We start from the raw sequence: 11492 nt of genomic DNA, 5'->3' as shown, positions 1-11492 counted from the left end.
CTGGATTTGTTGATACGATACTGATATAATAATGACACATCAAAATCCTAGCTTTAGGGAGTTAGGTCATTCATTAGAGTTCTGTGAGCTGTACTCAGCTAGAGTATAAGCTCACACACTGAATTATACGAGTCACCAGTGGAGAGATGCAGGGGAATGAGATTACCTCTGTCTATCAATGCACCTATCCATGTAACACAGCGCGACCTGATCTGTTTCCCTTTTCTTGATACGTAGGATGGGGAAAGCGGAAGGAAGAAACCAAACGCTCATCATGGAATTCATCCTCTTAGGCTTCGGGAATGGCCCAGAACCACAGCCCCTTCTTTTCTTGCTTTTTCTCGTGATCTACGTTGTGACCATGACTGGGAACAGCCTCATTGTTGGGCTAGTTGCGGCTGATCAGCACCTTCACACCCCCATGTACTACTTACTGGGAAACTTGTCCTTCCTGGAGATCGGTTACTCCTCCACCTACCTGCCCAGGCTGCTGGCCAGTCTCCTGACTGGGGACCGAGCCATCTCTATTAAGGGCTGTATTGTACAATTATATTTCTTTGGTATCCTCATAACTGCAGAATCTCTGCTGCTCTCAGCAATGTCCTATGATCGGTATTTAGCGATATGCCACCCACTCCGTTACGCTGCTCTGATGAATGGCCGGGTTTGCTGCCAGCTTGTGGTAGGGTGCTGGATATGCAGCTTTCTGCTCTGCAGCGTAGTCAATATTTCCTTGTTCCAGTTAACGTTCTGTGATTCCAAAGAAATTGACCATTTTTTCTGTGATTTTACACCCCTGATAAAACTGTCCTGTGGTGATACCCAGACTCTGGAATTGGTGACATTTGTTAGTGCAGCCACCGGCACATTTGTGTCTTCTCTTCTGACCCTGACATCCTACGTTTGTATCATCACCACCATCCTGAGAATCCCGTCCACCACTGGCAGGAAAAAGGCCTTTTCCACCTGCTCCTCTCACCTCATTGTACTGACAGTTTTCTATGTGACCTTGATTACTGTCTATGTCGTTCCAACAGCCAACACGCCCAAGGTCCTACACAAAATCTTCTCTGTCTTCTACACCGTCCTGACTCCCATGCTCAACCCTGTCATCTACTGCCTGAGAAACAAGGATGTCAAAGAATCTCTGAGAAAAGCTCTTCTGAAACTCATTGCTTTCAGTAACAGTCTTAGAGGTTTCAAGGATTCATTATAGCACAATGACGGGCAACTTGCTGCTCCTCATGGTTGAATGTTGGACCCGAGAGCCGTTTTGTTTACCATTGCTCAGACAAAGGGTCGCCGCATTCCTTTGTTTATGTCAGTGTAGATTTCCCCCCATTGTTATTACTACAGTCACACACGTGCAAAGCAAGGACATGTGAGTTGAGGTGTGCGGTGACTGAACTCAACATTGACTGTGAAAGTCATCCTCTGCATCCGGCTGAGCACCGCCGGGGTTCATTCCGAACAGCCCAACAATTTTAAGCACGCAAGCACCGTGAGCAGAACAGCCCTGCCCCAGGAACTACACGAGGGTGTGTCTGCACAGCAGCCTGGTTTCGAAATGAGCTCTTGTGGAAGAGCTATTGTGGAACAGCTTTTTCCGAAATCGAGTTCCTGCACACAAAATGCATTTCCAACTCGCATGTAGCTATTTCGAAATACAGCAACGACACACGTACGCTGGGTCCACGCTCCGGAGTTCTGTGGAGAGAAGAGGCCTTCTGCCGACAGAGCTGGGGAGCGTCCACGCTGCAGACGCACTCTGTCGAGGATCTGCCCGCAGAACGCGGCCGTTTTCCTGGCCAACTTCTGTGGTGACTATTCGAGGCAGAGCGTCTCTGTCCACAGACACTAACAGCACAAAAATAGCATGAACGCTCCGGGAGCCCTCCCTCAACAGAGAGGATGCTGGTTCACCAGGCAGCCCTGTTTGCAGAGCTTCTTGTGAGCTGTTCTGTTGAGAGAGGACAGTCTGTCTACAGAGGGCGTTGACGGGGGAGCCTCCAGTAGGTGTGGACATGATCTGGGGACAGAGGTTCTGTTGGAAAATATCTGTCCACAGTGACTTCTGTCAACAGAACGCTGCAGTGCAGACCCAGCTTCACAGCCTGTTTTGAAATACAGCCATAGGATACCCGATAGCTTATTTCCAAACAGGCTCCTTTCCCTGTCTTAACAGCACCTCTATCGCTGTTTCCAAAAAGGCGCTATTCCTCATGGGGTGAGGTTTGCCAATTTCGATATAAGCCGACCGCGATTTTGAAATTTCAAAATAGCAGTTGCTTTCTGCAGTTGCTAGGATAGTTATTCTGAAATCACAGCCGGTGCTTTGAAATAACTTCTCTGTGTAGACCTACCCTTCCAGTTAGGGTTACATGTCTCAGCGTTCAGCTATGTAAGATTTCCTGTCTGTTCACGTATCTTTGCAGGGGCCAAGCAACATGAAATTATCTATGTGCGAGATAATTAGATACTAGATAATTATAAAATTATCTATAGGTGAGATAATTATATACTTGATAACTAGATACTGCTCAGCTCCGTAAATATAGTGGTTTTTTCTTTAAAATTAAAAGGAAAATGTACATGATGTAGTTACATGGTTGTATGGGGCAGGTGCTTGCGGGGGGGCCGGCTCAGGGCAGGGGTGTGTGGTGTAAAGGAGCCAAGGCAATCTTTGGGGAATCTCAGAATAGAGGGTTGTTGGGGGCCTCTGGAATGGGGCTGAGAGTGCAGGAGTGAGGGCAGGACCTGGGATGCTTGAGGGGCTCAGGGCAGGGTTGGAGGGTGGGGGAATGAGGGCATGGGGTGAGCGGCCCAGAGCAGGGGGTTGGGTATATGCTGGGGAACGCAGGAGGGGATGGAGGTTCGGGGAGGGGACTGGGTATGCTGTAGGGCACAAGGAAGGAATGAGGGAAGAATCAGGGCAGGGGGCTTAGCATGGGGGTTGGGAGGTCTAAGAGGGCTGACCAGGATGACTTGTAATGATGGCATTGAAGGTGGCTCACTGCCAGCCCCAGTGTCTCCTTGAGGAGGTCAGGCTATGGTTCCCATCTCCTCTGGGAAAGGGGATGGGGCACTGTTCATGGCCCCCCTCTCTCTTGTCCAGGGGGGCTGGGCCATGTTTCATGGCCCCAGCCTGTCCTCTCAGTGGGGTTCTCCCATTCCTGGTGCTGGTCTGTCCTCTTTGGTGGGCAACCAGCGGTTCTGAGACTCAGCCTGTTCTCTGGGTGGGTGGGAGGCACAGCTGTGCTTCCCAGTCCGGGGCAGGGCCAGTGGACATCAGGGCTGCCCCATCTGGCACTGCAGCTGTGATCTGAGGTAGGTGGGCCACTTCCCTATTCTGGTGTCCAACAACATGGAGCATCCTGGCCCCAGGTGGCCACCGCTTCCTGCTCCAGCCACCCCCCTGTGGTCACTGTGCTGTACAACTGTGCCTGCTCTCTAACCCCTCCCGTGCGCTGGAAACCACCAGGTCAAGAGCCCTGCCCGCCAACTGGCTAACCCCAGGGGTGACTCGAGCACCGTCCCTTCTCTTTGTTCATTTCCCACAAATAAGACTAACAACAAATTGTACAGCAGTTACACGGACGAAACCAGCCAACAGCCGAGTTATACTCACGCAGTCCAGACCCCCTGGCGTTCGCTGAAGCCAGTGTTGGCTCGAGTAGTGCAGGTAGTGGTACAACGAGGGATATGGTTATTTTACATTCACGACAGCCACAGACTTTCTTGCTCGTCCCTGAACTGGAATGATTAAATAATTTCACGGCGTGCGACTGTTTCACAATAATACAGGTTTGGCAGGTGCTTTTATGGCTTTTGGCACTTGAAAAACATCTATTCTGATTAAAGAGATCAGAGGTAGATCACAGTCCCAGAGCAACAACGTGTAAGACTGGAATGCATTACCTACAGAAGTGGTGGAGTCGTCTTCCCTGGAGGTTTTTAGTCCTGGCTTGACAAAGCCCTGGCTGGGATGATTTAGCCGGGGTTGGTCCTGCTCTGAGCAGGGGGTTGGACTAGATGACCTCCTGAGGTCTCTTCCAATCCTATGATTCTGTGATTAATTTGAAAAGATGTTCATCGTCCCTCGAGCTTTTAAATGAGAGGTATGAAAAGATGGCTTTTGGGAGGTTACCTTCTGTGCAAGTAAGTACCATGATGCTGGTGGTAGTAGAACCGAAGGGAGAACGGTATCAGAGGGACCGGTCTTTGCACATCATCTGATCAATACCTGCCTAAGAGCCAACTTCCCATCCAAAAAAGACTGTCCTGCGACGTTACAGGTCGAGCCCTCTAATCCGGCACACTCTGGTCCACTACAGCTGTAGTGCAGCAGGACTTTTGTTAGTGGAATGTCCACTCCTCATGGGTGTGGCTGAGTTTCCTGTGCTCCCATGAAGTTTGTTTCCCGCCCCCAGTTCTGGCTCTCAGTGTTCTGTGCTGTTCTTTAGCTGTAATTTACCCCCACATGTCTTCTAAGAGCCCCGCAACTGTGGAAGGGTTGGTAAAGCTGCCACACAATAATGACCCCTCATGATTCAGCAAATTCTCTGGTTTGGTACTGGTCAGGCCCCAAGGATGCCAGACGAGACGGGTTCAATCTGTGGTTCTCATCCTTTTAGTAGGCACCAGCTACAGGCCAGACCATTCTATATCTGCAGCTCAGAGGCTCCAGCATTTTGCAGTTTGTAATCACGAGCCAAAGTCCTTTGGAGTTAAGGCAAAGACTCAGTCAGTGACCATTAAGTGTTTTGTTCCTGGTCCCAAAGGGGGCAAAGGCCAGAGACATTTTCTGCATGTGTATAAGGGCAAGGACCTGTGTCTCCTCTGCCCGCTCTCGAAATAAACAGTGGAAGACTGCATTGCTGCTTTACAATACAGCCATCCACCTCCAACTTTCCCACCCCACGTCCACGGCACGTTCCGGCACACTGTGGGAGCAGGAGCCCCTCGTTCGTTCAGCAAAGACCAGGAGGGTGGGTCCAAGTTAGGCCATCAGGAGTCAAAGTCTGTATTTACAGGAGCATGGAAAAGAGAGGTACCCAACTCCCTTTGACACCAAAGGGCAGTTTCATACACAAATCCCCAAGGTGTATTTCAAAGTGACTGCCAGTGAGAACAGGGAGGTTGAAACCTTTGGCAAGTGGAGACTGGGGGACTTCTTGGGTGCACTGGGCATTTCAGTCACCTGGAAACTTTATCCAAGACTTTTTTATCCTGGCAGCATTTATTTCTTTCTCCTAACATTACAATTGACATGAGTTTGATTTTTCTATTATTCTGGCAGATGTAGATCGGGTAGATCCATTAGGGTAGGGTAGGGTCCAGAGTGACCTAGACAAATTGGAGGATTGGGCCAAAGAAATCTGATGAGGTTCAACAAGGACAAGTGCAGAGTCCTGCCCTTGGGATGGAAGAATCCCAACCATTGTTACAGGCTGGGGACTGACTGGCTAAGAAGCAGTGCAGCAGAAAAGGATATGGGTTTTACTGTGGATGAGAAGCTGGATATGAGTCAACAGTGTGTCCTTGTAGCCAAGAAGGCTAATGGCACACTGGGGTGCATAAAGAGGACCCTTTCCAGCAGATCTAGAGAAGTTTTTATTCCTCTTTATTCAGCACTGGAGAGACCAAATCTGGAGTATTGAGTCCAGTTCTGGGCCCCCCCAGTATAGAAAGGATATAGATGAATCGGAGACGGTTCAGTGGGAGGCACTGAAAATGATTAAGGGGCTGGAGCACATGACGTACAAGGAGAGGCTGAGGGATCTGGGCTTATTTAGTTTGCAGAAGAGAAGAGTGAGGGGCAATTTGATCAGCCTTCAAATTCCTGAAAGGGAGCCCAAAATTGGATGAAAAGATGCCGTTCTCATAAGCAACTGATGTCGGAACAAGGAACAATGGATGGTGAAGCACTGAAATGTGTTACCTAGAGGAGATTGAATCTCCACCCCAGAGGTTTCTAAGTCCCGGCTTGGCAAAGTCCAGGCTGGGATAATTTAGTTGGGGTTGGTCCCGCTGTGGGCAGGTGGCTGGACTTGATGACCTCCTAAGGTCTCTTATGATTCTGGGACTTTTCTGCCACGGCTCGCTCATTACTTCTTAGTGCTTCCCTCTCTGAATTGACTTGAAGTCTATCAGTCTCAAGCCCCAATCCTGCAAACTCCTAGAAGATAAATTCAGTTATTAAATGATAGAATAATATAATGATGGTTCATGGTTTGGAGGTCTGCCCAGCACCTCCCAGAACACATTCTGTTCTCCAAGCTGGAGGAAGAACAGAGGAGCATCGGGGACCAGCAGAAGTGATATAAGGCCAGCTGAAGGCACATATGAAAGAGTGCAGCATCGGTGTTGACACATGGGAGAACCTTGTCCAGGACTGTCTCCAGTGGCGAAAGACAATCTATGGGGGGTGTGGCGGTATTTGAGAGGTGCCACCGCAGTGAGGATGAAGAGTGGCAGAGAAGAAGAAAAGAGTGTCTAAAAATTGCCCCACATCCCTCCAACAGCTACTAACACCTGCCACTTCTGTAATAAGATCTGCAGCTCCAGAACTGGGCCGATGAACCATCAATGGACTCACAAATAGGAAGCTGACATGAAGACGTCCTACTCACTGCCAAGTGACTGCCAAGAATATCTACAATACCTAGGTTCTTTTGAAAATTGAAGCCCAAACTAAACAAACACAGGGACTCACATCTTTTCAAAGAGCGGGGGGAAAATATAAATCTATATGGCCGTTTCTACACAGGCCACTTTCTCCAAAAGTGGCATGGTAATACACGGCCCGAAACAGGCTAATGAGGGGTGGATGCAAATTCCCCGCACCTCATTAGCATACGCTCACGTGATTTGGAGTCCGGAAGACCGTTCTTCCGGACTCCAAAATGCCATTTAGAAGCGTGGCCCCGGGGGAGCTTCCGGAAGGAAGTTCTTCTTCCAGAGGCCCCTTCTTCCCAAAAATTTTCAGGAAGAAGGGACGTCCAGAAGAAGGACTTCCTTCCGGAATCTCCCCCGGGGCCGCACTTCTAAACGGCGTTTTGGAGTCCGGAAGAATAGTCTTCCGGAATCCAAATCACGTGACCGTATGCTAATGAGGCATGGGGAATTTGCATACGCACCTCATTAGCATATTTCGGGCCATGTACTACCCATGCCACTTTTCGGAGAAAGTGGCCTGTGTAGAAACAGCCTGTATGACTTTTAGAGAATTTACCTGTCTCTGTCTACACTACAGATCTCTGTCGAAAGAGACTCATCTGGAAGAGCTCTTCTGAAAGCACTTTCGAAAGAGTGCGTCCACAGACTAAAATGTGGATCAAAAGAGCGATCCGCTCGTTCGAAAGAGAGCGCCCACCCAGCCCCCCACTCTTTCGAAAGAATGGGCCAGGGATCGGAAATGAAGCCTGTTCTCTCAAAAGAAGGGCCCTGCGCAGCATCTTCACATGTTTTCTTTGGAAAGAAGCTTTCGAAAGGGGGATCTCTTCCTGACACAGGAAGGGAAGAGCCATTTCACAAGGGGCACCACGTTCTTTCAATTTATTTTGAAAGAATGTTTTTGTGTGTAGACCTTCCATGGGCCCTTCCCAAAGAGCCCCCTTCTTTCAAAACACCTTCCGACAGAACTCGCCAGTGTAGACGCAGCCTCTGTCTGTCTGAGCTTCCTTTGCTCAAGAGCTCCTCTTAACCTGTTACAGCGACAAGCACAAAAGTTGGTACGCAGCTTCCTCTGACCCAGACATAACACAGGTCAGGGACTGGCCATGCCTGAACGGGGAAGCGCTGAGATCCCAGGATTTCCCAGACTGTGGGGGGGGACTGGCCCTGAGAGGAAGGTGACACACATCAGACTCAGTGCTGGGCAGTGAGCACAGGGACCAGCCATTCTGCAGAGTGAGCCCTGCAGGCATTCACAGCTGGAACACAGCGGTCAGCTGGAGATGGAGCTGCCTCCATCCAGCTGGGTGAGTGACCCCCAGCCATCCCCAGGGGAGCCCTGCTGCTCCAACAACTTCTCTCCCCAGTCACTGCAAACGCCTTTCGGCTTCATTTTCCAAAAATACACCATTGACGTACACCTTGGGTGTCTTCCAGAACCGGATCAAAAACACTCGACTGGACTTCCGCCCCCGAGCAGCGTTGGGCCAGTTTGCCAGTTCATAATACAGAGATTGAAAGCAGAGCGGAGAAAAGAATACAGAAGTCACAGTGTGACAGAGAAGGGGAGGCCGAGGTCTCATCGATACGCACAGAGGACCACGCTGGTCCTGTTAAAACTGCTACACTCCCAACCTCAGTGCAGACACTGAGACGCCAAGGAAAAGGTGGGAGGTTATTTCCAAACAGTGGCAAGAAGCAACACAAATATTGCCTTGGCCTGCCAGGGAGGCCTGGAGATGTCACAATGGTTTCGACCTGAGTGCACAATGACAGGAATAAAAGCGACCAGTTTGTCATCACCGTTTACCAGCATGTAAAGAGCAGCCAAAGCACCAGGAGTCAGATCAATGAAAAGCCCAGAGGACTGTTCCAAGCTCCTTGAGCTAGCTGCTTTGTAACCCTGGAGAATACGGGATTTAAATGGCCAATGTGTAAACACAACACAAGAATTCCTCATTGGCCTCTGAACTGTGTATTCACTAACCTATCCCCCTGAGGATGGGGGGTTTGCGGTTAGGTCCTTGGGGTTTTAATTAACAGCAACATTGATTGTGTCGTGTCTTCTGCAATATTGCTAAGAAATTGCAATTAGTTTTCAATACAATGGTCCAAACTGTTCCCTGGTGTAACTCTGCTCTTTTCCCTAGGGTTGCAGCAGGCATGCGTCTGAGCCAGGATTATTTTTATCCCTGAGATACTGAGCCTGATGCTGAAAGGAGAGACACAACTGGAGCAAGAGGAAATATGCCACATTTAAACCAGTGTAACAGAGATGAGAATCTGGGCCGTTGTGTGCACTCAATATTCTCCAGCTTCTCAACACACCGTGTGATACCAAATACCACCATAAAAAGGAGAGCACAGAACTGTTACACACGGTGATTCCACTGTATCCAATCCCAGAGACCCCAGGGCGAGAGGCACAGTTCCAACACATACCATTAGCGCACACAGAGCTGGTCCGGTGGTTTGAGAGCCTTGGTCCTTTATTTCCAACACTCAGGGCCAGGGAGTTAATGGGATTTATTTGCCTAAAGAATCAGGTTAGCAACCAAGTGAGAAGTTCCAAAGCAGCTGGGGGTGAGCTACAGACATGGACTTTGGCTCCTCATCACTTTCGGGCGACGTCTGCGCTGCAGAGATGCTTTGGAAGAAGTTCTTCTGGACGAGCTCTTCCAAAACAACCTTCTTTCGAGAGATCACAGCCAGGCAAAAGAAGTGCATGGAAAGCTCAGTCTGCTCTTGTGCTGGAGAGCATCCCCACAGCCCCTGCTCTTTGGAAAGAATGGGCAGAGATAAAAAAACCCGGTGCCATGAGGACTGCTCTTTCCAGAGAAGGGCCACAGAGCACCTACACACACTCTTGTTTTGAAAGAATCTCTCAGGAGAAGGCATTCTCCTTGATCCGGGAGCAGAAGACGGCTCCCAGAAGAACAGCCGTGTTCTTTCCATTTCAGATCAAGAGTGCATTTTGTGTGGAGAAACTTTGCATGTTCAGTTGTGTCAAAGTTTGACTCAGACTCACAATTTATCAGACCACTCTGTTTTATTAGCAAAGCCGCTCTGCTAATACATTTAGAAGTGAGCCCCCCGAGTGGGGCTTGTGTCTCTTAATTTATACAGTTTTTTGGAGAACAAGTTACAGAGAAGTTACAGACAAAAGAAGAAAAAGATTTTAGTCACCACCCTTCGAGATCCCTGAGACCAGTCACGTATCTTCAATTACCTGCCACCCTTAACAATCTCCTTTAACAGCTTCCAGTTAACTTAACTAATTGCCCTTCACACCTTCCATTCTGATGCCTGCTTCTTAGACGTGCTGGCTCCATCTTAATTGCTTCTCCATTCAAAAGCTAACTGTCCCTACGTGTGCTCCCTCAGATACTTTGTAACATGTTTCGGCATGTCCCTCTCATATACAATGTATCCAGCATGTCCCCTTATACAACGTTATACTTATACAATGTTATACTTCCACAGTTGAAAAATGGCTGGATATATCCAAAAGAACTTACTCGCGCAGATGCAGCCGAGGCGTCTAAGTCCCAGGCTCCTGCCACTAATAGGATTCTCTCAACAGCCACTACGCTGATCCAAAAAACACTGTCAGCACCTACCCTCAGCTCTGCAGTCAGACTTCCGAAGGATTTTATGGTTCTGTCTATGGGTGTGTGAACTGCAGTGAAAAGGCATCTCGAATCTTGGAATCCTTGAATCCAAGGGTGGGAAGGGACCTCAGCAGGTCATCTAGTCCAGCCCCCTGCTGAAGGCAGGATCAACCCGAACTCAGCCTGAACTAATTCATCCCAGCCAGGGCTTTGTCAAGCTGAGACTTAAAAACCTCTAGGGGTGGAGATTCCACCACCTCTCTGGGCAACGCATTCCCGTGCTTCACCCCATTCCTGGTGGGAGAACTTTTCCATCGATGAGGATGTTTTGTTTCCAGTAGTTGGGTAAACAAAAACACGGGCGTCCATGGAGGGTGCCTAGTGTCCTTCCGTGTGAAACATCCGGTTCTTTCATACCCTTTCGCAAAGCAATGGAAACATTAAAACATCTATAACTGCAGTGATACTGACCAGAATATGTTTGTTGGCACATACATATATATATATATATATACAGTGACAAAGTCCCTTGTCAGCCCCTGTGGGTCCCTGCGCTCCCTGGCAGTCCTATGCTGACTCAGAGACTCACGGAGGCCCCCTTTTTGCCCAGGCCTTTCCAAAGGCAGGGGTCTCCGTCGAGCGAGACATCCTCCTCATAGGCACGTCCCGAGTGGGGAGAATACCAGCAGTCCCCTTGCAGGCCCGCGCCTGCTCCAGGAGAGTGATCCCTCTGGGGAAGGGTCGGGGGAGTCCAGACCCACCCTCTACCCTGGACTCCAGCCCCGGGTCCCTACAAGGACAAGAGGCAACTGGCAGGGCCTTCACCCCTGCCCCAAAGGGGTAGCCTCACCCTGGGCCACTTCGCCCACCGCTTCCCCGTGCTACCTTCTCGCTCTGCTCTTGCTCTTGCTCTTGCTCTTGCTCTGTGCTCCTCCGGTAGCGCCTTCCCGAACCTCCCCTGCTACCCGATGGGCAGCCTTTTACAGGGAGCAGAGGGCCCCTCTGACCACTGAGGGCCTGGGCCTAGACAGGGAACAGAAACGCTCTCTCCTCCAGGCTGCAGGGCTGCCGTGGGGATCCCACCTGGGGAGCCCGCGGTTGGGAGGTGAGGTGCTGGGGGTGGGCAGCCTTTGGCTGCTTCAGGCCCCCCTGGGGCTGTCTTTTGGCCCCTTTCTGGGCCAGCTTCTCTTCCCTGCCTTAGGCAGG

At 49.9% G+C, this 11492-nt stretch overlaps 1 protein-coding gene across 1 annotated transcript; it reads left to right on the top strand.

Annotated features, from left to right (window-relative positions):
• The first annotated feature begins 238 nt into the window (after positions 1 to 238).
• LOC142004472 (olfactory receptor 9G19-like) lies at positions 239 to 1216 on the top strand. Its single transcript, XM_074982117.1, has one exon. It carries the CDS (start codon positions 239 to 241, stop codon positions 1214 to 1216), a length of 978 nt encoding a protein of 325 aa, XP_074838218.1.
• Positions 1217 to 11492: the final 10276 nt, after the last annotated feature.

This window comes from Carettochelys insculpta, chromosome 32, assembly GCF_033958435.1.
Source record: "Carettochelys insculpta isolate YL-2023 chromosome 32, ASM3395843v1, whole genome shotgun sequence".
Lineage (NCBI taxonomy): Eukaryota > Metazoa > Chordata > Testudines > Carettochelyidae > Carettochelys > Carettochelys insculpta.
Note: the sequence above shows the minus strand (reverse complement) of the source record. Positions and strands in the feature narration are given on the sequence as shown.